The sequence below is a fragment of the Microtus pennsylvanicus genome, chromosome 11 (assembly GCF_037038515.1).
Source record: "Microtus pennsylvanicus isolate mMicPen1 chromosome 11, mMicPen1.hap1, whole genome shotgun sequence".
NCBI classification, from domain to species: Eukaryota; Metazoa; Chordata; class Mammalia; order Rodentia; family Cricetidae; genus Microtus; species Microtus pennsylvanicus.
The window spans coordinates 59,112,206-59,138,289 of record NC_134589.1 but is presented as its reverse complement, the minus strand read 5'-3'; the positions used below and the strand labels follow the sequence as shown (position 1 = coordinate 59,138,289).

At 38.7% G+C, this 26,084-nt stretch overlaps 1 protein-coding gene across 34 annotated transcripts in view; it reads right to left on the bottom strand.

Annotated features, from left to right (window-relative positions):
* The window catches only part of Ncor1 (nuclear receptor corepressor 1), a 151,501-nt gene that overhangs the window by 24,942 nt on the left and 100,475 nt on the right, over positions 1-26,084 (bottom strand). For 21 of the 34 annotated variants that reach the window (XM_075992178.1, XM_075992177.1, XM_075992174.1 and 18 more), the window contains 11 exons: positions 20,070-20,243; positions 19,189-19,349; positions 14,491-14,608; positions 14,294-14,395; positions 12,911-13,011; positions 11,680-11,848; positions 9,306-9,446; positions 4,803-4,886; positions 4,184-4,440; positions 3,554-3,908; positions 1,684-1,905 (listed from right to left, as the gene is read on the bottom strand). In XM_075992178.1, the coding sequence (XP_075848293.1) occupies positions 1,684-1,905; positions 3,554-3,908; positions 4,184-4,440; positions 4,803-4,886; positions 9,306-9,446; positions 11,680-11,848; positions 12,911-13,011; positions 14,294-14,395; positions 14,491-14,608; positions 19,189-19,349; positions 20,070-20,243 (1,884 nt within the window). The remainder of the gene's footprint in view (positions 1-1,683; positions 1,906-3,553; positions 3,909-4,183; positions 4,441-4,802; positions 4,887-9,305; positions 9,447-11,679; positions 11,849-12,910; positions 13,012-14,293; positions 14,396-14,490; positions 14,609-19,188; positions 19,350-20,069; positions 20,244-26,084) is intronic. The other 13 variants (XM_075992192.1, XM_075992202.1, XM_075992193.1 and 10 more) reach the window with 3 other exon arrangements.

The window sequence follows — 26,084 nt, the reverse complement described above, 5'->3', positions numbered from 1 at the left end:
ATGTGCCACCATGTCCTGTAAGCCTAACTCATTAACCCCTGAGATGTAATGGGAAAAGGGAAGGGCAGATTCTGAACATTTCCGAAGCAGTTTTGTTTTCAATTATTATCATGAAACTCTATTAAGTTCTCACTGAGTTACACAAGAGTTGTGGTTGAAAATTAAAGGGCTTTTTGAAAACACAACAGTGGGAGTGCATATGAAGACGAATTTCTAGAATAGGAATTTTATTTTTCTAGAGGTAAAAATGATTATATACAACCATTCAGTAATGCATGTGTTTGAAAGAAAAAGGATGGCAAACTTTTTCTATAAAGGGCCAGTTGAAAACTGTGCTATGTTTTAGAGCTACCCAGTATTTCTCAAGCTACTGTTGCTTTACCATGGACAAAGCAAACAGCTACAGCAACAGGATTTGGTAAATGAGTTGTTTCTTATCCCTTGCATAAAAGCATGAGACAGGATGCAATGAAGTCATAAGTATAAAAAGTAGGAGATAATGTCCTTATTCTATAAACCATTTATAAGCTAGCTCAGATAGAAAAATAAGATAATAAGATGAAAGTACTATTAAAGTTTTATGATAGACATTGAGCAAATATAAAAAGTTTTGTCTGAAAGTTAAGGGAACCATTCATATGTATATGTTCTCCTAAAGAAAGCGAAAACCACTGATATGTTTTCTAGGCCATTAATTAAATTTTTATCCAGAACTCCAAGTCAGTTAAGTGTGACTGCTGAAACACATATCCTCTGGGAGACATTTGCGTAAACACAGGTGGTCTGCAAATCACAACAGGCTTGTGGAAGCGCGTTAAATATATAAGCCCACAACTTACACTGTACCCATCAACTGTTTCCATTCATTATTGAGGGGCTGTGGCTCACCGCTGCACTCAGCATCACGAAAGGCATTACTACATACTACTAGTCCCCAAAAAGATCCCAGTTTACAATTAAAAGTAAAGTTTCTGCTGACTAGGTTTTGCTCTCACACCATTGCTAAGTCAAAAGCTTATGTGGAATGAACCATTATAAGTTGGTCTGTGATCTCTATCAGAGTTAGGTTCAAGTAACAATTTGGCAACTACAGAGCTTTCAGATAAAATATTCCCATAGGTTCCTAGCTATCACGAAAGGTAAGTAACCTCAGGCATTTCTGCATTAAATTTGTTTACTTTGTGTGAACAGAGGTTTATGTGCAGGTATGCATATTTGCATCTCAAAGAGGACAACCTGTGAGAGTTTATTTCCCCTTTCATTGTGTGGGTGCCATAGGTTGGTGGCAAGGTCCTTTACCTTAGAACCCATCTTACTTGCCTGGCTTCTCTGCCTTAAAAGGACAACCTGGTAATAAAAATTGCTGTAAGAACCAGGATATAAACCCAAGACTAGGCTACCCTTGAACTAACAGAAATCCACCTGCCTCTGCTTCCCAACACAATACCCAGCTTTCTAAAATTGTTTTGTCACTTAACTGTCTTTTAAAATATGGCTTCATTAAAAAACAAAAACCAAAGCTAATAAGCCTGGGGAGTTTCTTTCATAACGGAGAAACAATGGTGAGATTTAGTCAGTAGTAAGAAAAGGCACTGACCTGTAGTCAGAACTGCTGTAATTAACATACAGTCATGTTGATACCGTATTTCTGTGCTGTAAATTGTCATTAAATATTGAGCTTACCAGGATCCAAAGCCCTGTGAAAGGGCATGGCTGGATCCAAGTGCGTGGGAAGGTGGCTCCGATAAACCTCTCCTGCAGCACTACTCCTATGATGGGGATCAAATGGGCTGTGGCTCAAGACAGGATCCACCCCAGGCACTGGAGACTTGGCTGGTATACTTTCTCTCTGGGTTGGGGTCAGAGCCGATTTCCTTTCATGACTGGTAGACTTGCTGGAAGAAACTGTAACAGCAATAACAAACCACCAATGCCACAAATCCTTGAGAAAACTTCACTCTGTGTCTCAGCATATAAAATCCTATCTTTCAATAAGTTCAAGATTAAGAACTAATAGTAGCCTTGAAACCTGGAGACCACTGTGATGTTTTGGAGCACAGCAATAATTCTAAACAACCTCATATTAAAATTATGAAGATCATGAAGTTCAATAATCTTCTCTAAATCCCATTGTAAATGATCATGTATCTTGCATGATACTAATACATAAATTCTCAAACAAAACAGACCTATTTGGGCCCCACGTGTAGCAAATCTCAATTTCTTCCCTCCCTGCTACCTGTCAACCAAAAGTTAGCCTAATTTTATCTCTTCAGTCTGCGCTACAGTAATTCTTTACCTTATCCATATCCATCTGCCCAGCCCCTACTCACCACTGTGATTAGACTGGTTCCTGTACACCTACCACATCTCTACACTCTGCACCACCATCACTGTGGAGATTTCTATGTATCATAAAGTGTACCACATTAGCCATGTGACTTAATTTCTCTTAAATTCTTTTCCTTTTTTTTAAAAAAAAATGTACGTTGGCATTTTGCCCTGTAGTATATCTATGCCCCACGTGTATGCAGTGTCCTTGGAAGCCAGAAGAAAGTGTCCGATCACCCAGGACTGGAGTTGCAGGTGGCTGTTAAGTGCCATGTGGGTGCTGGGAACTGAACCTGGGTCCTCTGGAAGAATAACCAGTGCTCTTAACAGCAGAACCTACTCTTCAGTTGTACTTAATATCTTTACTCTTTTATTTCTGCACTACTGGAGATTAAACTCCACATGCTTTATACATTTTGAAGGGAATAATTCACTGATATTAAATATACAAATGATATTATACAAGTATCATTAGTGCTGCTGTTTTGTTTTTTAGTCTCTCACTTTGTAGCCCTCAAATTTGCTTCTGCCTCTTCCTTGCCTCCCAAGTGATGGGACTGTAGGTGTGGGTCAGCATACCCAGCTACCATAAAGCTAGTAACTAAAATTCTACTGGTACAAATGTATCCATAACCAAACAAATCTCCCTATCAAAATAAAACCTTGCTGGTTTAGCCTCCCTGATTTCAAGACTTTTCCCTCAAGTAGGATCTCCTTCCTCTGCCTGCTGTGCCTCCTCAAAACATTCCTCACTTCTCCACCATCCAACCAAGACCTAACACAGTAGTTCACAATCTTCCTAATGCTGCCACCCTTAATACAGTTCTTCAAATTGTGGTGACCCCAACCATAGATTATTTCATTGCTAATTCATAAGTGTAATTCTGCTACTGTTATGAATCATAATGTAAATATATTTGATATGCGATCTAAGGGGTCATAACCCACAGGTTAAGAACCACTGGCCTAACAGTTAAGATCTCCAAATATACATATTGAGCCCCAGAGAATACATTTCCACCTCCCCAGTGCTGGAATTATAATCACTATGCTCAGCCTCACCACCCCTGAACTCAACTTGTCAGTTAAGTATTTTATTGACTGAATTTTTGCTAAGTGAGCTATTTCCCTAGTCCTAAAACCTGTGGATCTAATCTAGAGCAAATTATTTGGTATTTTTCAATTTGTAAAAGGTAAAAAAATGTTTCAACGAAAGTCATACCATCGGAAGTTCTGCTCATCATGGGTGAGCCTCTGGATATGGTGCTTTGGTAACTCACAGGGGTCCTGCGAGCACTGGTGTCATCATAGAGTCCTGGGCTCAGCTGTGCTTTGGGAGCTTCATGAAGTGTAGACCTGAGAACGGAGGGGCCAGAGCTCACCACTGACGTGTGCCGGGGACGCACAGGCTCACCGGCTTTCACATCCTCATATTTTCCCCGTTCTACTACTTTTATGTTCTCTGGTACAATTTCCAGCATTCCACGGGGTAGTTTGCTAGGCCCTGTGATTAAGGACTTCACATTATGTTTGATAGCTGATTGACCTGAGTTGTTGTCATATTTTATTGGCGTGCCCTAAGGGGAATGAAACAAACATTACAGATAGCAGAATTACCTAGATACTGTTCCCTCTCAGGTGTATGTCTGGCTCATGGCAATTATACATACTCCTGAATTATTCACTTTAAACTATGTATACAAGAACAACTGGTAATATGTATATGAAAGATTTACTACCAAGAAGTTTGACGTAAGAACTACCTAGAACTACTAAGTCAAAATTTTTAAAGTGCTTCATAGATGTCAGTCTTAAGTAGAATTATTGATAGAAAGAGCTATGAACTATTTACCTGGGAAATGGAACCCTCAATTATTGGCCTTGTGCTCTGGACCACTTCTGGAGTTTTTCGGCTTTCCTGAGTTAGAATATCTTGTCGTGGAATCTCATGAATAGAACGCCCCATTTCTTTGATGGTAGTGATACCATCATATGGTTTTCCTTTGGTAATGGCGCCTTCAAATGCTCGGATAGGAGGGCTTTCCCTTTTAATCTGTTTGGGATATTTAAGGCCGTCTTCAAAGCTATCGGTTGTTGCTCTTGGTGTGCCTTTAGGAAGAGTTCGGGAAACATATACCTGTTAAAATAATGTTGATGGCTGTACAGCCCTGCCACTGAACTTCTGCCATAGACCCTCAAGTAGACATTCATCAGTCATTATGTTTTAAGGATTACTCAAAATATAACAATGTATCATTTGTTATAATTTCAGAATGGTTCTTATAAAGATGTGTTGATATTAAAAGATCTAACAACTAAAACATTCTGTTAAATGATGTAGCTAAGAAAAAAGTTAAGATCAGGGTTTAACATTTAATATCTTGAAAAGTAGGTTTAATATTCTGTAAAATTAATATTATACTACCTAGCCAGTGAATCGGTGTATAATAAAAAGGCAAAACACAATGTACCCTGCATTATGGAACCAGAGAGCACAGTCCTTTCTTTGAGGTCAGAATGAGGGCTCCCTCTGGGCAATGCTCGGCATATCAGACCTTGCAAAACAGTAGAGAAATCCAGTTATTAGACATAATATAGTTAATTCATAATACTGTATATTGTCTATAGAGAATATAATTTTGATAAAAACCTCTGTGATAGAAGGGATGTCATTTCAAAATCGTACACAATTTAGAAACTATCACAAAGAACTGGTGAAATGCCCGGCAGTCAAGGCTGATGACCTAAATTCAATACCCAAGCTCCTTCTGATCTCCACATATGCACACCGTATACAGGCTTGTGCCCTCTTCAACAGCAATCAGTGCCCTTAGCTTCTAAGCCATCTCTATTGCCCCATAATATCATAATTCGCATAGAACATTTTCCCAAATACAGAGTGATCAAGAAACACAATAAAGTTTACTTTAAAACAAAAAGAAATTTCAGCTGGATTTGGTAGTTCATGCCTATGATTCTAGCACTTGTGAAGTCAAGAAAATAATTCAAGGAGTTTGAAGCCAGCCAAGGCCTGTCCACACCCTACCTGTGTCGCAAAGCTAAATCTAAAATATTTCAATTAAAAAAATCAGAAGATGTAGGCTGGATGTGGTACTATACACTCTTTATCCCAACCCTAGGGAGACAGATACAGAAGGATCTCTGTGAGTTTGAGGTCAATCTGGTCCAGACAGCATATTCCAAGACAGCCAGGACTACTTAGAGAGACCCTGCCTCAAACAACAACAAAACAAACAAATGATTTAAATTTACATAATGAAAACTAATAAAAAAATGAAAAACATCAAAATAAAAATAAAATTTGGCTGAGCATGGTGGAGTATACCTTTAATCCCAGCACCCAGAAGGCAAAGACAGGCTATGATGTCTGAATATAAGGCCAGCATGGGCAACATAGTTAGTTCAAGACCAGCCAGGGATAGAGGGAGAACCTGCCTTTTTTGTTATTGTTTTATCCCATCACCTCTTCCCCCTTTTTCGTTTCTATATGAGAAGCCACAGCAGAAAGTGAAACCCCACGAAGTCCCCCTTTTAAGGTAATTAACAAACCCAAAATATCTGGGCATTTTCAGAAACCTTGCTAATCAGAGGAGAACTATAACAAGAAGTGAATTTGAACAGCATAATCAAAACTTTAAAATAAGATTTATAAATGTCAATGGTAATTTAACTAATCATTACATTTTAGGTTTTAAATATAGCATAGATAACATTTACTGAGAATTATACGGTAATTTTTTATTTAAAAATAATTTTCCCCTTCTGATAGGCCCTTTTTCTTATGGGCTAGTATCTATTTCCTTTACTCCTACACAAATACACATATATAAAAATTTAGCCCGGCATGGTAGCTTACGCCTTTAATCCCAGCACTCAGGAGGAAGAGGCAGGTAAATCTCTATGAGTTTGAGGCTAGCCTGGTCTACAGAGTGAGTTCCAGGACAGCCAAAAATACACAGAAAAACCCTGTCTCAAAAAAACAAAAACAAATAGAAGAAATGTGATATTTTGAAGTTCCATGTGTCTTCCTAAAAATTACATAATTTCAATTTTTTCTGTGGCCAAATAGAATTTCATTGTGTATATGGATCACATTCACCTATGATAGACATCTGGGCTCTTTGCTATTGTGAAAAGAGCAACAATACATGGATGAGGAAGCATCTCTGTAACAGGCTAGAAAGTCCTTGGGGTGAATGCTCAAACAGGATGGCACTAGCTCAAAAACAGACATGTGGATTGATGCAGACAGGCTGAAACAAGAATCCATACAGCTGACTAAGGTGACAAAAATACTCATTAAAGAAAAGATAGTCCCTTAAACAAATGGCGCCAGGAAGCTGGATAACCATCTGAATGACCTCTAACCTGGCACAAACATCAACTCTAAATGGATCAACAATCAAAACATAAGACCTGAAACTGAAAATGCTAGAAGAAAAAGAGAGGAAAATAATTCAAGATACAGGCACAGGTAAGGACTTTCTAAATAAGACTTGGGTTACTAAGGAAAAAAGACAATTATTGACAAACAAGACCTAACAAAAGAGGATCATTACAAGTGAAGAGGTAGCCCACAGAATGCAAGAAAAACCTTTGCCAACTATGGATCCAAGAAAAGTACCATGAAGAACATATGAAAACTCTGAACTACATAATCAAAAAGTAGGCTGAGAGCTTACAGAGTGGTCTCAAAGGAGAAAATATGGACAACAGTGTGTGTGTGTGTATTTGTTTGTTTGGGTTTTTTTGTTTTTTGTTTTTTTTTTGAAGACAGGGTTTCTCTATGTAGCCCTAGTTCTCGAGGAATTCACTCGGTAGACCAGGTTGCCCTGGAACTCAACAGAGATTCACCTACTTCTGCTTCCTAGGACTAAAGACATGAGCTACCACCCGGCAGTGGCCAATACATATTTTAAGTGTACAACATCCTTAAGCCATCAGGGAAATACGAATTAAAACTATTTTGAGATCTATCTCACCCCTGCCAGAATGAATTCCATAAACAATTACAATGCTGGAAAGAATGTATTGGGGAGGGAGGAAAGAATGGGGGGGGGGCTGTTGAGACAGAGTTTCTTTCTGTAACAGTCCTGACTATCCTGGCCTTGAACTCACTGAGATCTACCTGCCTCTGCATCCCAAGTGCTGGGATTAAAGGAGGGCACTTGATGGTAGGGTATGAACTAGTGCAGACATTACAGAAGCCACTGTTCCAGTTTCTCAATCAGCAACAGGTAAAACATTCACAACCCATTCTCCTACTCCTGGGAATCTAAACTCTGAATGCATCTTAGTTGAAAAATCACTGGTCAACTTTGAATATACCTGGGAAAAAAGAAAATAAGAAATATGGACACTATAAAATTAGAGAAAATAAATGAAATATACATACCCAAATAAGGAGTTTTAAAATAATATCCAAAGAAATTTCACACTGAGGCTGGGAAGATGGCTCAGTGGGTAAAGTGCCTTCTGTATGAGCATGACAACCTGAATTCAGAACCCTTGCATGACATGGAATGGGTCTGTAAACCCAAGGTTGGAGGGGCAGAGTCACACAGAAACCCAGGACTCAGTGGCTAACCCATCTGGCTGAAAAGCATACTTTGGCTTCACTGTGTAATAGTGGTACACTATTTTCAAAACCACTAGTTTTGGCAAACGACACGTGATTTTTTTTTTTTTTCCGAGACAGGGTTTCTCTGTAGCTTTGGAGCCTGTCCTGGAACTAGCTCTTGTAGACCACACTGTTCTCAAACTCACAGAGACCCACCTGCCTCTGCTTCCTGAGTGCTAGAATTAAAGGCGTGCACCACCACTGTCCGGCAGGCAAGCAGTACTTAATCTTAACCCCCGAGCCATCTCTATAGCCACAGATGATGTTTTGTTTCATTTTTTGTTGTTGTTGTTTTTAAACAGAGAAAATATATTAGCTGGGCGGTGGTGGCGCACGCCTTTAACCCCAGCACTCAGGAGGCAGAGGCAGGCGGATCTCTGTGAGTTTGAGGCCAGTCTTGTCTACATTAGCTAGTTTCGGGACAGGCTCCAAAGCTACAGAAAATCCCTGTCTCGAAAAACCAAAAAACAACATATAATTGAGAAAATTAGGGCATGCTTTATCTTGATTAAATTATCTGAAGCAGGTTGTGGTGATTTGAATAGGTATGGCCTCCAGAGTCAGCCCCCCAATTAAATGTTTTCATTTATAAGAACTGCTGTGGTCTTGGTGTCTCTTCACACCAACAGAAACCATAACTAAGACACAGTTTAAGATTTAAAAGTAAACCAAACCAGTGATCCAAAATTGAATGCATAACACAAATAGCACCAAGTTGGACAGTGGTTTATAGTCTGTTTACAATGATGGATATATGTACAGTCCTCTAAATTCCAGTTGAAGAGACAAGCACAGAAAAATACTCCAGGAAAAGTTCAGCTAAAGGTAAAACCTATGTCCCTGCTCTATATTATATATCACTTTATCTCATGTATTAAAAAGAAATTCTCGCCGGGCGGTGGTGGCGCACGCCTTTAATCCCAGCACTCGGGAGGCAGAGGCAGGCGGATCTCTGTGAGTTCGAGACCAGCCTGGTCTACAGGAGCTAGTTCCAGGACAGGCTCCAAAACCACAGAGAAACCCTGTCTCGAAAAACCACAAAAAAAAAAAAAAAGAAAGAAATTCTCAAAACACGTTTTATATTCTGCCTCTACTCCCACGGGTTTTATATTCTTAAATTCACTGAATCAGGAGATAATTCTACAATAGTGACCTCTGCTGTGGTCATTACATTCAGTGGTCATTACTTCTATTTGGAAGTGCTGCATGATTCATTCAATGATATAGATTTAAAATTATATTAATGAATTTCAGGTAGAAATGCTAGAGATTAAATTCAATGTAGCACACAAAACTATTACACAAAATTAAATGCGTCTGGATAACACTTTACCCTCTAATGGTGCTGATACAGGAGACTCCCTCATTGACATCCCTTGCTTTATATTTCCTTCCACTGACTCATAGCTTCTTTTTAAACTGATTTCATGAGCTGTTCTTGGACTCCGAGTACCTTCTCGGGCATTCTTAATATCTGCACAATACAGAAACAAGAATTATTCAGGGACCTAAACCTATCTATAATGCACAGTAAATTAGGTCAGCTTAATATTAGTCTTATAAAAACAACCTGATCCCAGCACTCTTAAGGCAAAGGCAGATGGATCATTATGAATTTGAGATTAGACTGATCTACATAGTGAACTCCATATCAGCTAGGGCTGCACAGTGACACTCCACTCCAAACAAAACAAAACAAACAAAAACTTCTTCTAACATATATTTCTATAGACAACATCCATGAAAACCTTTTATTCACTGCAGTTAAGTCAATTGAATGGTTCCTGTGTGCCAGACAAAGGCTAGGTATCCAGATACGGTTAACAAATTAAGTCCCTTTTCTCATGAAACTTTCAATGTAGTGAGTACAAAAATATGCCCTGGTTGGAAATGTGGGTCCGCAAGTAAGAGTGCTTACTATTCTCCCACAGGATCTGAGTTTGGTCCAGCACCTATATCATGAGGCTCACAACTACTCCAGCTACAGGCGTCTGACACCCTGTTCTGGCTTCTGCAGGAACCCACATGAATTGTGCAAATACAGGCACATAAATAAAAAGTCCTAACAAAATTAATAATAAGTCCTTACTGTCCAATGTAATACATATTAGAAAAGGAAAATTACAGTATGCTGTGAGAGTGGTGGTACAGAAATTTGACTGTCTAGCAACAGCTGCCTAGAAAAAGCAATGCATCATCTGAAAGCAAAGGACGAGTAAGAGATGCTAATTTCAAATATAAAAGGAAGAAACAAGGGCACAGGCAGCAGGAATAGGCTCAGATCTCAAGAATGCAGAGCATGCTATCTTAAAGGAACATCCGTCGGCTCGGTACAAAGCCAATGTGGAGAATGGAGTTAGGCAGAAAACTTTAGACAGCTAAGGGAAACTGGCAATCAAAAAATCTGAAGGAATAAGCGAAAGCAGATTGTTGAAAGAGATGAAACCATGGGATGTGACCTTAAGGTCACAGAAAGTAAAGCAGGAAGCATGACGGTTACTCCAGGTAAGTTAGTATATCCTAAGCAGTATAGACAAAAGGCAATGGATGCAGGGAGGAACAGTAAGGAATTGATTCAAAAGCCTTAGGAAACAATATAAATGATTTTGTGATTAGTTGGACATAGAAAGGAAAGGGAAAAGAAAGATATCCAGATTTCTAGCTTAAGCAATGTACATTAATTTCATTCCCTCTTCCCAAAGTAAAATGTTCATCAAAATATGCTAAATCTGTTAAAATAAGAAACGAGGCTATTGTGGATTATGAAACAGGCATTGTGCTCATTTCTTTATATCTGAGACAAACATAAAACATGGCTAATCACTATTTCAAGGTTACAAAGTAAGAATTCTCAAAACTTAGCCCTGCGGTTGGTGTATGCAGCAGACATTAGAGCCATCCTTTGAGAGCACACTCAAAGATCTAAAGAAAAGACAGATGCTGCCGGGCGATGGTGGCGCACGCCTTTAATCCCAGCACTCGGAAGGCAGAGGCAGGCGGATCTCTGTGAGTTCGAGACCAGCCTGGTCTACAGAGCTAGTTCCAGGACAGGCTCCAAAGCCACAGAGAAACCCTGTCTCGAAAAACCAAAAAAAACAAAAAAAAAAAAAAAAAAAAGAAAGAAAAAGAAAAGACGGATGAACACACACACAATGCAGTTTTGTTAAGTAGAGTTTTAACCCAACATTCTTTTCATAATTATCAGATACCTATTACTTAGTTCTTTTTTCTTTTTTAATAATTACTTTTCTTTTTTTGAGAGAGTTTTACTGTATAGCCCTGGCTCTCACTCTGTAGACCAGGCTGGCCTTGAAGTCACAGAGATATACCTGCCTCTGCTTTTCTTGAGTTTTGGGATTAAAGGTGTGTGCCAAAAGTGCCTGGCAATTCTTAACCTTAAAAATGTATGACCCCCTATTAAAATAGAAGCTATTCCATTTAAGTTAAATGAAGATTCTTTCCCCAGGTTAAAGAATGAGCGGTCACTGACATAAGCTGTCACATACAAGACACTTCGTCTGTGCATTGCACTGTTATGACTCTTTTAACTGTCTAAATTGATTCTTCACAAAATATCTCCTTTCAGAGGGAGAAAACATAGGTCTACAAAGGTAAACTAACTTACCCATAGCAAGCAAGTAAGAAAATCAGACCCTGTTTTCAATCCTACATTACAAGACTGGCATCAGTGAATAAACAGTACTTACTATCATATGATAAGATGTGTCCACTTTTGCCTTCATAAATAACATGGCCTTTGGATGCAGCTTCCTCTCTGACCTTCTCAGGACTGCTTTCTTCAATAGGCATCCTGGAAACAGGCCCCTTCACCAAAGTCTCTGTTGGTATACCAGCCTGGGGCAGAGCTGGGGTACCCTGCCATCAAAGCACACACAAGCACCCAGAGTCATTTATGCTCAAAAGAACAACAAAATACTTGGAAAAGTATAACCTGAGAGTCCAGTACCTTTTCAAAGAAAGCAAAGCCAATAAAAAGTTAGAGCTAATAGGCCAAGCAGTGATTTAATTAATACAGTTTCTGTGTGGTTATTTCAGGGCATAGCAGCAGGGAACAAAACAAGCAGCCTCCTACTACAGATTGGCATGCCAACGTGGTCGACTATATCCATATAATACCTTAGAGAGCTTGAAAAGCAATTCTAGACACACACACACACACACACACACACACACACAAACAGGTTAACGCAGCTTCTTGCTCTGTTTGCTAGAAGCAAGCAGAGGTGCTGTGAGACAATGGTCTGTCTGTACCCTGTCACTTATATTTTAAATAAAACACTGATTGGCCAGTAGCCATGAAGGAAGTAGAAGCAAGGAAACGAGAATTCTGGGAAGAGGGAAGTTTTAGTCTGCAATCATCGTCCAGGCAGAATATTAATATATATATATATATATATATATGAAAAGAAACACCTTCCATTAATCAAAATTGGGATTCTGTTTAGCTTCAAGACAGAATATATTTTATTTCTGGTGCATCCTTTGTTCCACACTGAATTTGAGGATGGCAGTTTTCATACTGAGATCATAAATATGCTTTTTCACAAAGATCAAAAACAAGCATTTAATTGTTTTCTTCTAGGTATCTATTTAATCTGAGCACATGGTAAAAAATTTTGCCAGGAAGACATTAAGGACTATAACAACTTCAAAGTTTCTTTTGCCTGTTTGCAAATGAGTGATGTTTTGAGAACTAAATTATAGATAATATGGCTTATGGTTAAAATGCAGCAGGAATGTCTTTCTGAAAATGGTCTGCAGACCCGAGGTTTATTATATTGAGAGCTGAATTCATAACCAAAGAATAATGAACAACAAATTACAGAACAGCACTGCGATAACAACTAAAACTCTTGGGATATCTAGCTTTTTCTTAGTACTATTCTGTATGCTGGAGATTGCAGTGATCACACTGACCTGGGTAATAGAGCCCCGCAACGATGAAATGCTCTCCACTGAGATTTTGCTGGCTGGAGTTCCCCGAGTTATACTTCCTTCTTGGACAGCACCTCCAGTGCCTGAATAAAACCAAAACCATCAGTAACTCATTGGCTTCTTCCAGACAGCCACACTCCCCAACACCAGTTCTCACACAGCAGAATGTAGGAGAGGATAACAAAAATTGTTTTAATGACATGTGTGGGTCAAATAATATCATAATGATTTAAAAAGGACTGTTCAAACTGCATGATAAAATTATCACATCCACAGACTTGGGCTGCTCATAACCGTAATCAGAAAAGCTTTCCTTATGCTGGGTGGTGGTGGCGCATACCTTTAATCCCAGCCCTCGGGAGGCAGAGGCAGGCGGATCTCTGTGAGTTCCAGGCCAGCTGGTCTACAGAGTGTGAATGCTTTGGTCAAAGTGCGAGAATGATTGACCATGAGGGCCAAGTCCTAAATGGAATGTCTATAGCATCCTTCTCCCCTACAAGCTCAGGGCACATGCTGGAAGAAGGGATGGAAAGCATATGAGAGCCAGCATCCAGGGAGCAATGCTGTGAAGGGTTACTGCACACATGGACTCACAACAGTGATAGCTACCAGCACATGACCTGAAAAGATGAAGCCAGTCAGAACTCTAGCACGTTAGGAGGATGTGCTCCTGAGGGCCTATCCCTAACTGAGCAGCTACTGGCAGTTGATGGCTGCTAGGGGAAGGACTGCCATTTTTCTTTAGGGGACTGGGGCCATGTGTAGGTTGCCCATGTTCCTCCAGTGGATGGAACCACACACATTCATATATAGGCAGCAATGTATTTTGGATTATATAAAAAGGGGGGGGGGTGCAGTAGAGGACCTGAAATCTAGAGGGGCCCACGGAGAAAAGTTGTTGGTGGGCATATGATTTAAAAAAATTATATGCATATATGAAATAACAGAATAAATATATTATTAAAACATGACTGCTGTCATAAATAGCTTCTGAGTTAGGTGGGGTTTTCTGGATTTAGCTTTGTTTTTGTTTTAGTGCTGCTATATACCCATCAAATTTCAAACTTTTACAATTAATTTTACATGAAAGCAAAAAAGTTAATGTGAAAATCAGTAACTTAAAAGAATCTTATCATTAAAATATATTAATGACTAAGCTGGTTGCATTCATCTATCATCCACTTTGGCTGAGGTAGGAGAATTGAGAATCAAAGTCCAGACTTGGCTACACAGCAATTCCAAGGCCAGTATCATTGTTGCTACAACTTAGGACATCCCTACAAAAAAATTATTTTTTAATGACTAACTTAGTAAGTTTACTAGAGGCAAGATTTAACACAACCTTCAAGCTGCACACAGCATTACCTCTGACCACACCTTCATGCTGTGCCCTGACCAATAAGCCCTCAGGTTGTGAGTTTTGGCTTCGTGGAGAAAATTCTTCTTGCTTGATGTAGGTCAAAGGAGCTGAGGGCAAAAGCAAAAGAGACATGAAGAGGCGGACCAGTGAATGGCTGATTATGATCACAATACATGTGGCAGGACTGTGGCCTCTCACTGACCTGACTTGGTGGATTCCTGCTGCCGTGGCAATCCAAGAGAGATTGATCCCACTGAAGGCTTAGCTGCTTCTGGAGTATAAGCCTGATTATGAGAAGTCAAGTAAGTGCCAGGAGTTCCCTAAAAAATAAGTAAATAAAATAGTCAAGAAACTACACAAGCCGGGCGATGGTGGCGCATGCCTTTAATCCCAGCACTCGGGAGGCAGAGGCAGGCGGATCTCTGTGAATTCGAGACCAGCCTGGTCTACAGAGCTAATTCCAGGACAGGCTCCAAAGCCACAGAGAAACCATGTCTCAAAAAACAAAAAAATAAAATAAAATAAAAAATAAAAATAAAAAAAATAAAAGAAACTACACAAAACTCTATCTTTACTAAAAGTCAATCCTCACAATTTTATCTATAATAAGCTGTATCTTTGCTACTCAAAGTTTTACAAAGTAACTGTGAAAAAAAAGATTTTCAGCATAGGTTATTAAGTTAGTAAAACTAAGGGAATAAGCTATATCTTCTGACAATCTCATATAAACATACAGATATTTATTATTAACAAATTAGATAAAGTATTTACTACAAGGTACTCAAAATGCAGGTTACTAACAATATTTTATACCTCTTACAAATGCAAAGAAAACATCAATGAAAATGGCAAGAATTCAGAAGCGCCAACCACCCCGCCCCCCCGGAACCTAAAGTTCTGTGTGCACATAAGGCGTTGCATACCCTAAACAAAGCACTAAGGAGCTCTCATCTATGACTGACATGCTGTCAACAGGCTGAGAGTAGTCTCAAGGCATGATCCAATACCACAAAGAGCTCCACAGCAAGGAAAGACTGATTCTGGGTCATTTAAGGAAATTTCTGTACAATCATTAGTTTGCCAAGCAGATACTTTAGTGGACATACATAAATAACACAGACTTTACAAATTAGTTATTGAAAGCCACAAAGCAAATAAAAAATCAAATAAAAAACAAAAAAGAAGCTCCAACAACCCTGGGAGTTAGCTACATCTAACTGAAAGCATGCAGTCCTGGTGGCTGGCAAGATGACTCAGTGAGCAAAGATGCTTTCTACAAGCTGGGGACTCAACTGAGATTCCCCGAGGGCCACAAGCTAACAGGCAAGAAATCTACTCCCACACATTGTCCCTAATCTCCACATGGGAAATAAATAAATGTAAGAAAAATTAAATGTATATTTGACAAAAAGTTAGAAAATATGCAAAAAAGTGAACCATACAGTTGAAATAAAACAGCAACCTTTAAATTAGACAACGATTAGACAGAGAACTAAAGGGAAGATCAAGAACAATGTCTAACAAACTATAAAATACAACACAGAGGAAGAAAGCATGAAAAAAAAAACCCAGAAATTCTAGAATTGGCAGGTATAACTGCAGGTCAAGTATGGTGATGTACACCTATAACCCGGCACTCGGGAGACTGAAGCAAGGAGAGCTGAGAGCAGCTTAGACTATAGAGTTTCATGCTTGCCTAAGCCAGAAATGAAACTCTGTGTAAAAACAAAGAAAAACAAACAAAATAATGCTTAAGAATGGAAATAAACATATTCACTCCCCAGAAAAGGACCCAGGAGACAGAGTAAAACACTGAATGTTTTACTTCTTAGATCAACAACAGACGTTCATGCACACTTTAGAGAGTATAATGAAACAAAAGGACAAGGATACTATTTCTATATGCAATACTACTCTGCTGCTCCACTTTCTATGCTTCCTTGACACTGTGCTGCGTTTTTGTGAAGCTGAAGTTTTATGTTTAAGGTATGTGAGTCTGTCAGTACCATTACTGCAACACTACAAGACTGCTGGCATTTTCTTAAGTAATGAAGTATCTACCTTATTTTGACTTATTTAAATACAGTATCCCTATTAATTCAGGCTGGCCTCAAACCTGTGATTCTATTGCCATAGCCTCCAGCATGCTGAGGATTAAAGGTATATATAACCATGTCTAGTTTTAAATTTGTTTTGTTTTGTTTTCAAAAACAGGGTTTCTCTATGTAGCCAAGCTGACCTGAACTCAGAGATCTACCTACCTCTGCCTCTCAACTGCTGGGATTATAGGTGTGTGCCACCACTGCCCAGCAAGGTATACATATTCTTTTATTAGATATAATACTGTTGCATACTTAACTGATTAGAGTACATACAGTATAAATATGTTTTATATATACTGAAAAATTAAAAACTTCTTATGACCTTGTTCACTGAAACATTTGCTTTCTGGGATGGTCTGAAACCAAGCTTATAATATCCTCACTCATGCCTGTAATAGACAAGAACTTATGAAAACAAGGAACACGTATAATTGCCTGGCTGTTGGTGCACATCTTTAATCTCAGCACTTGGGAGGCAAAGACGGGCAGCTCACTATGAGTTCAAGGCCACCCTGGTCTACACATTCAGTTCCCAGGCCAACAAAGGATACATAGTAAAAGACACTGGGAGGGAGGGAGGGAGGGAGGGAGGGAGGGAGGGAGGGAGGGAGGGAAGGAAGGAAGGAAGGAAGGAAGGAAGGAAGGAAGGAAGGAAGGAAGGAAGGAAGGAGAACAAACCACAGAATACAATAAATTAATGAAATAACACAAAATAAACAGGATATGCACATCACTTCTAAAGAAGAAACAACAAAACACTTTAAACAGGAATTAGCAATAAAGACCTAGAAAAATGAAGTGTATATATTTATAGATTAGAAGATTCAAGATTATTAAACAAACTATTCCTATCTGAACTGATTTCTAAGTTTAATGTAATCTCACAACTCTAGTTGGCTTTTTACAAAATTGAAAAACAAATTATATAATTTATATGAACATGATAAAGGATATAAAATGACCAGAAAAATAAAAACACTACAAGAGATACACTAAGGGGCTAGAGAGATGGCTCAGTGGTTAAGAACATTGCCTGCTCTTCCAAAGGTCCTGAGTTCAATTCCCAGCCACCACATAGTGGCTCACAACCATCTGTAATAAGTCTGGTGCCCTCTTCTGGCCTGCAGGCATACACACAGATAGACTATTGTATACATAACAAATAAATATTTTTTAAAAAAAGAGATACACTTAGTAATTATACAGTATAACATGACAATCATCAAGACTATATCTAATAACATGAAAAGTAGACAAACAGATCCACAGAACAACTCCAAGTGCAGATACAGATCCAAGAAAAGACAAGCAGGGCAATCGAAAGAGAAAGGAAACTCTGTCAACCAAGCTGCTGCTCAAAGTAGAAATCCAGACAAGAAGTGAATACTGATTTCCACACCACTACAATGAAGAAACCAGTCTCTGACTGATCGATCACATGCACCAAAATAAAAGCCAAATCTATAAAGCTTGTAAATAGGAAGTATGAAGAATGTGCTCAATGTTCAATGATTATATACAAATATCTGTGCAACAGTGCCATATACAATGAAAACATATATGTAAGTGTATATACATGTCTAATCAACATAGAAATTTTAAAGCATCTGGAGCTGGGAATATAGATCAGTCAGTTTTAAAGAGGCCTGGTGGCACACATCTGTCACGCTAACATTCAGGAGGTGAAGGTTCAAGGTCATTCTTGGCTACAAACCTGAAATACAAAAGGCCTTGTCCCCCCCAACATAAATAAAACCATCAGCAAGACAACTCTGTAGGTCAAAGTGCTTGCTATAAAACCCGGCAATGTGAACTGGATGCCCAGAACCAACATGGTAGAAGAAAACTGACTCTCACAAGTTGTCTTCCAGCCTCCACAGTTGCACTGTAACCTGTGTGGGTCTGTCTGTCTCTAACTCTCACACACACATAAAAAAAAACAACTAGGAATTTTAAACAACACTTTTAGTACACTTGTGGTTATACTATGTTTTCATAGTAGAGCAGGTGTGACATTTTCCACTTGTGATGGCATGGGATGTTCAGAAAGTTTTACATTTTAGAACATTTCAGGTTTCAGACATTCAGAATATGGATACTCAGTCAATAGCCATGTCAGAGAAGCAGAAATACAAGCACGGACAAAGAGCACATGGAAAGTGTGTGACATCATTTGTTTTCAGGGAAACACAAATGACAGCCACGATGAAATACATCTACTTAGAAGTAGCTAAGGATGCCTAAAATGAAACAAACAAAAAACAATAATAATAAATGGAACAAAGAATAAAACAAGAAACCTCAGCCTGATACAATGCTGGTGGTGACACAGCTACAGGATCACTTTTGAAACTCAACTTCACTCCTAACAATGTAAGAGAAAGCCAAACATACATTCACAATGAAACCAGCATAAAATTGTTTCTTTGTAAAGAAGCCTAAATCAAAACAGCTCAGTTTTCCCTCCACAGAGGAGATTAACAAATGAAATATTCATACAATGGAGTATTTAATGATCAAAAGGCTACTGAAATACCCACAAAAACTTGACCAAATCCCTAAAAGCATTACTCAGAGATAAAAGGCAAACAGGAAAGAGTGCATAGTGTATGATCCTGCTTATATGAGCCCTAAAAAAGTGAAAGTGAACACGTGGCTACAGAAAGTAGGACAGAGAAGAGATGGCCTGGGAAGGAACCTGATTATTTATTAGTACACTAATAAGTAAATGAGAGGAGGTAAGGGGCTAGCAGAAGCAACATTCAACAGAAATCTGCTATAAAGAAAAACCAGTTTACCTGTGAGATGGACCCTCCCATTATAAAGGATGGTTTTTCTGATGCTGCTGTAGTTTTAGACGATGGGATGAGAGGAGGTGGTGGTCTGGTTGGTCGCGTTGTTGGAAGTCGAACCCCTTCAGGAAGATTAGTTATCACTTGATGTGGAGCAGGTTGGAGGACTTTTTAAGGGGGAAAAATCATTTAAAATGGTCAATTTCTAGTATGCACAGGCTACTGTTCTCAGTAAGGATTCCTGAATCTTTAGATTGCAAATTAAATTCTAAATGTCAGATAAAGTTAAACACAAGTATTTTCACTTTTTAAAATTCTGTCAATGAGTATACTCAAATCTCAAATGGTATTTGTGAGGTAAATGTATTCAATTTCTTTCAAACCACACAGCATTCAAAGCTGACGTCAGCAACTACTCTGTTCACCATGAGTGACTTTGTCTCTCTTCATCGCCATCTCAAACTTACATGGAAATGAGAATGAGGAAGCTTCCAAGAAGTACCTGCTGCTTCACACAGTAGGAGACCTGACTGACAACCCAGTACATACACATCCTCTGTGTAGCTGCATAATTTTGAGAACTATCTACTGATTCTGACTTTCACAGTACACTTGAATTTCTGAGGGGGAGGATGTCTCAAGGGTTTTTACAAAGTAGTTGTACTGTTAAGAGAAAAGCCACTCACAGTACAGAATGTCAACACAGTTTTCTCGGTGGCCAGTGACTCTGAGTTAAACGGATAATGGAATGCAGAAAAACAAAAAAATTCATTCTAAGAGAGCAAAGACATGTCCTGGAAGAGCAGGTCATTCATGAGATTAAAGCACTACGTAGAACACCTGTGGGTAGATGGCCGGCAGCCACTGGGCAGAAAGGTAATATTTACCTGGAGGGACACTATAGCGGGCTGCACTCATATCAGGCTGTGAAGCGGCTTTACTGACTTCTCTTGGAGAGAGCCTACCCGGTGAGGCTGACCTTGCTGCGGTACTGTGCATCTGTGCTTCCTGTTCTAGAGCACGTTTGACCTCAGCATAAGGCATATAGGCGACTGATTTTCCTATGAAAGTTAAAGTTATCACAATAAGGGAAGTACCCCAAATTAAAATAGTAAGTGTGAAAGGACCAAGCCCACACCATCCAAGGGCAGATCCATCTATATGCTAATAACAGGGTCTAAAATTGCCGTGGACAAATCCACCAACAGAGAAGTTATGGAATCCTACTAAATCTATATCTTCTATGCTTCCCTTAGATTTTAAACCCTCAGAAATTCAATGACAATTTTTACCTTTAAAGAACAAAAAGTCTTAAAGAAAATCAAGTGCTTTGACATGCAATAAAACTACAACAGACAAACAATGAACTATCAAGGGAATCTGAATTCAAATCTGACCTGAATTACAGGTCAGTTCTCTGAGAATTTCAATTAGCTTATTGATGCTAACTGTCTAATATTTAAAAAAAAAAGTAAACATCAGAAACAGAAGAATTATTTTCAAACAAAGGCAGATAAAGTTTATCTAAAACACTTCGTCAGTTAAAAAAAACTGAACAGTTAAAAAAAACTGAACATAGAGCTGGGCGGTGGTGGCGCATGCCTTTAATCCCAGACAGGGTTTCTCCGTAGCTTTGGAGACTGTCCTGGAACTAGCTCTTGTAGCCCAGGTCTGCCTCTGCTGGGATTAAGGGCGAGCACCACCACCGCCCAGCCCTCATTTCCTAATCTTATCCATTTATCCTTTCACCTTTTTTTGTTGATATTGATGTTTTAAAACAGGCTTTTAATATATAGGCCTGGGTGGCCTCAAACTCAAAATTTTCTTGACATGGCCTCCCAAGTCATGTGAGGATTACAAATATGTACCACCACATTCAGTTTATCAAGACAAATTTAGATTTAAACTCATTTTGCATACTTCCTATGCAAAATGACATTAGAATTTTCATTTGGATTACATTTAACTTAAGAATAAAGGACAGGAGAATTATTGTTGAATTAAAAATAATTTGTCACATTTATTAAAACTATTCCTAGGTCTTATACGTTCACTTGCCGGGAAAATCATCTGTCATATATACAGATGTATATGTGCAATTAAATACTTGAGATACACAGAAAAGATATAGGTTTTCTATAAAATAACTTTTTCTAAGAAAACTTTCCTTTTGGTTCAAATAATTCTCAGTTAATTTTTATACTTTTAAAAATGTTATTTAGGGGCTGGAGAGATGGCTCAGAGGTTAAGAGCAGTGCCTGCTCTTCCAAAGGTCCTGAGTTCAATTCCCAGCAACCACATGGTGGCTCACAACCATCTGTAATAAGGTCTGGTGCCCTCTTCTGGCCTGCAGGCAAACACACAGATAGACTATTGTATACATAACAAATAAATAAATACTTTAAAAAAAAATAAAAATAAAAATGTTATTTAATATAATTGTTCATGTGTTTATATTTGTGATATTGTGTACTGGTATATACGTGTTACAGAATGCATGTGGAGGTCACAGAACATTTTCCAGAAGTCCTCGCCTTCATCCTTGTCAAGGCAAGGACTCTTTTTCTGCCATGCTGCATACTAGAGGCTAGCTGGCTTGTAGGCTTCCAGATGATTCCAATCTTTACCTCCCATGGGATTCTGGGCAGGTTCTGGGAATCAAACCATAGGTCGGTTACCCAGTTTGGGAGGGAGGTACTTTTCTCTTTGGACCATCTCCCAGGCTCCTTTTACATTTTCTAGGATAATATTACCATTCAAAATAGCAATTTGTCTTCTTTTAAATACCTAAGCTATTGTCCATACGATACTATGTTAATAGTGGGTCACTTGGCAGTTCCCACTCAAGTCCATAACTACTTTCAAATAAAAACTTTTTCTTTTTTGTTTTTTCAAGACAGGGTTTCTCTGTAGCCCTGGTTGTCCTGGAGCTCACTCTGAAGACCAAGCTAGCCTCAAAAATCACAAAAATTCACCTGCTTCTGTCTGCAAGCGCTGGAATTAAAGCCATACACCACCACCACTTGGTTTAAATAAAGACTTATCACAGGCACAAACAATTCTTTTACAGATTAAGGTACTTTAGAAATGTGAAACAATAATTATATATCAACTAATATTCAACTGTTAAACACCATGGTTTCTATGAATTTGGAGGAAGTGGAAGTATTAAACTTATAAAGGGGTTATCAATATACTTGCTCAGAAAACATTAAGTCCACAAAAGTAAAGTTTAACAATGGAATACTGCGTCTGCCAAGCAGTTTTGGGGGGGGGAGAACAATGCCAATTCATCCTGTGCCTCTAATCAGGCCCAGCAGAATTCTGCCTGCAGGCAAGAGGACCCCAGCAGCCTAGGAAAAGCAGGCTGATCTGTCTCAGGTAACTATGACAATACTTTACACGGTAAATCTCCCCATCTGTCCAAACAATCAAACCTTGGAATTCTGTCTCTGTAGAACAATGGATAACTGCTCAAAGTGTGACTTGGGGCCCTGAGTCCATACAAGCTGGGGGGGGGGGGGTTCTGTTCAGGGCCGGCTCCCTTCTGTACATTAGCCAGAATCAGTCTCACGCTATTATTCGGTTTTTCGTTTAATGATTTCTCACTGGGAAATTCAATATAATAAATTGTCTCACTTAACTCTCACAACCAAAGAAATTAATGGATTTTTTCAAATGAGGAAATTGGGTCTCCAAAGAATCACACTTAACTGCCCAACCAAAGCAAATATAGAGGGACTTTGAACTAGAAGGCTACTGAACTTCTGACGCCTGTGGAATACCCATCAAAATTATGCTACTCATACTGATCATGGTACTACATGCCTATAACCCCAATACTTCGGGCTGAAACAAAAGGATTAAATAGTGTAAGAACATAAACAATTTATTTCTTCTTTCCTAGAGGATTTAACATAATATTATATTAAAAATTCAAAGTCTGGATAGTTTAACATTTCAAATAATTTTAACTATATAGAAAAATCTGTTAAAAAGTGGTAGATATTTAGATGGTCCTAACCATATCGATTTCAATCAGAATATATACAGAAGCCAAAAAACAAAACAAATAAAGTAACAAAATAAACACAAAACAAAATATTTTAGTTGCACAGAAGCAGAAATCTATTCTTATTGGATAGATTTTATTAAACTTGCATTACAATTTCTCACTCGACACGCCCAAGCTTCTTTACTAGAAATTATAAGCGAATCAGAGGTAAATCTGGTTAAACATCAGTGGAAAATGATTCTTTTTGTTGTTGTTTGGTTTTGAGGCATGCTTTTTCTGTGTAGCCCTGGCTGTCCTGGAACTCACTCTATAGACCAGGCTGGCCTTAAACTCACAGAGATTCACACCTGCGTCTGTCTCTTGAGTGCTGGGATTAAAAGTGTGTGCCACCACCACCTGGTAAAACTGACTCTACAAAGTACTTTTAAAACCTTTTTCTGGGGGGCTGGAGGGATGGCTAGGAGGTTGAGAGCACTGGCTGGTCTTCCTAAAGGTCCTGAGTTCAATTCCCAGCAACCACATGGTGGCTCACAACCATCTGTAATGAGATCTGGTGCCCCCTTCTGGTGTGCAGACATCCATGCAGACAGAATGCTGTATACATAATAAATAAATCTTAAAAAAAAAACCTTTTTCTGCAGACGATAAAAGCATAATTTAAAAAGGAGCATGCCTACAATAAGTTTGTACCAATCTCACTTCAAAAACAATTAACAGAATCAAATGAAGGTATAGCAGCCAAAGTAAACACACTCCTAATTCAAGCAGAATTCCCTAGTACTTAACTGATTGTTTTTTTAATGGTGATAATGGTGTGGTTTTCGCTTATTTATTTTGGCACAAGGTCTCGCTCTGTAGATCAAGCTGGGGTAGAACTCACTAAGTAATTCACAATGGCCTCAACCTTGTGAAAAGTCCTGCTGCCTTAACCCTTCAAGTACTAGAAATTACAGACAGAACTGTCCTGAGGAGCTGATGTTACATATAAACTGACACTACAGCTCTTTTTTAATCTATAGATTCATCTGTGAAGGTGGATTCAAAACATCTGTTATGGGACTAAGGAGATAGTTCAGTGGCTAAGAGCACTGGTTGATCTTCCAGAGGTCCTTAGTTCAATTCCCAATACCCACATGGTGGCTGACACCCATCTATAATAAGATTTGGTGCCATCTGGTGTGCAGGCATACATGCAGCCATAACACTGCATACATAATAAATAAATCTTTAAAAAAAATTGTCGTGTTTTCCATACAGATGCAACTTAAATGCAAACATTTAAAATATATCTAAGAGTGTCCCAGACACTTACTACACAGTATTTATAAACAACCCCAAAGTAGAGATACACAGCTTGTAGAAATAAAATACTGAATGCATACATTAGATGGGTTAACAAAATAAAGCCTTTATGTAAAATATAAAAAAATGATCCCACTTGGTATAGCCATCCTGAATCAAACTATAAAGCCCTTAATGTCAGAGTAATTTAACATTAAATTTTGATTTTAAGATCACTACATTATGATTAAAAATTCAGCCACTGGGCTGGAGAGATGGCTCAGAGGGTAAGAGCACTGGCTGCTCTTCCAGAGGTCCCGAGTTCAATTCCCAGCAACCACATGGTGGCTCACAACCATCTATAATGAGACCTGGTATCTTCCTTGCAAGCAGAACATTGTATGCTTAATAAATAAATAAATAAATATTTTTAAAAAAAAAAAAAGAAAAAAAATTCAGCACTGGGCTGGAGAGATGGCTCAGAGGTTAAGAGCATTGGCTGCTCTTCCAGAGGTCCCGAGTTCAATTCCCAGCAACCACATGGTGGCTCACACTCATCTGTAATGGAGATCTGGTGCCCTCTTCTGGTCTGCAAGGATACAAGCCGACAGAACACTGTATATATAATAAATAAATCTTTTAAAAACAATTTAGTCACTACTGAAATCTAAAGCACAAAGAACAAAGGATTAGCTGCAGAGAAATGCATCTTACAGTATCAAGCTCAACATATCAGCTCTGGTCACTCTATCTCAACACATGTCAAAAACAGAGTGATGTTTGTAAAGATATTGAGATTCTAAACTATGATATCAAATAAGAATTACCCACATATTAATAAATGAATAATGTGAGGCTTTGGCAGGATATCAACAAATGATTGAACTGAATGTCATTTTTTTTCTGAGTTTTATTTTATCCTTTAAAAAATGCTATTCTCTCTCTCTCTCTCTCTCTCTCTCTCTCTCTCTCTCTCTCTCTCTCTCTCTCTCTCTCTCTCTTGAATTTTTGAGACAGGGTTTCTCCATAGCTTTTGGTTCCTGTCCTGGAACTAGCTCTTGTAGACCAGGCTGGCCTCGAACTCACAGAGATCTGCCTGCCTCTGCCTCCCGAGTGCTGTAAAAAATGCTATTCTAAGCAGGGTGGTGGCACATGCCTTGGGTCAAAAAGAAAAGAGAAAAAAGGAAAAAAAAAGATCATAAATGATACATGAGAAATAAACAAACAGGCCTTTATTTTATAATTTACTAATAGATTATGTCATATGTGATATTTAAAAGATAACCATCTCTGAGGGCTAGGATATGACATGCCAATTAGAACACGTGGCCTAAGTTAAATCCCCTGTAGAAGGAAGAAAGGGAGATCACGATTTTTTGGGGGTACGGTGTGCCTCAAGACAGAGTTTCTCTGTGTTGCATTGGCTATTCCAGAACTTACTCTGTAGTCGGGGCTGATCCCGAACTCAGAGATACACCTGTCTCTGTCTTCTGAGGGCTGTGATTAAAGGTGTGCGTCACCACTGCTTGGCAGGGGTGGATCACTTAATATATTCCTTCAGCATATAACATCTAAGTACCCATTGTATTGATTATAAAACTAGGGA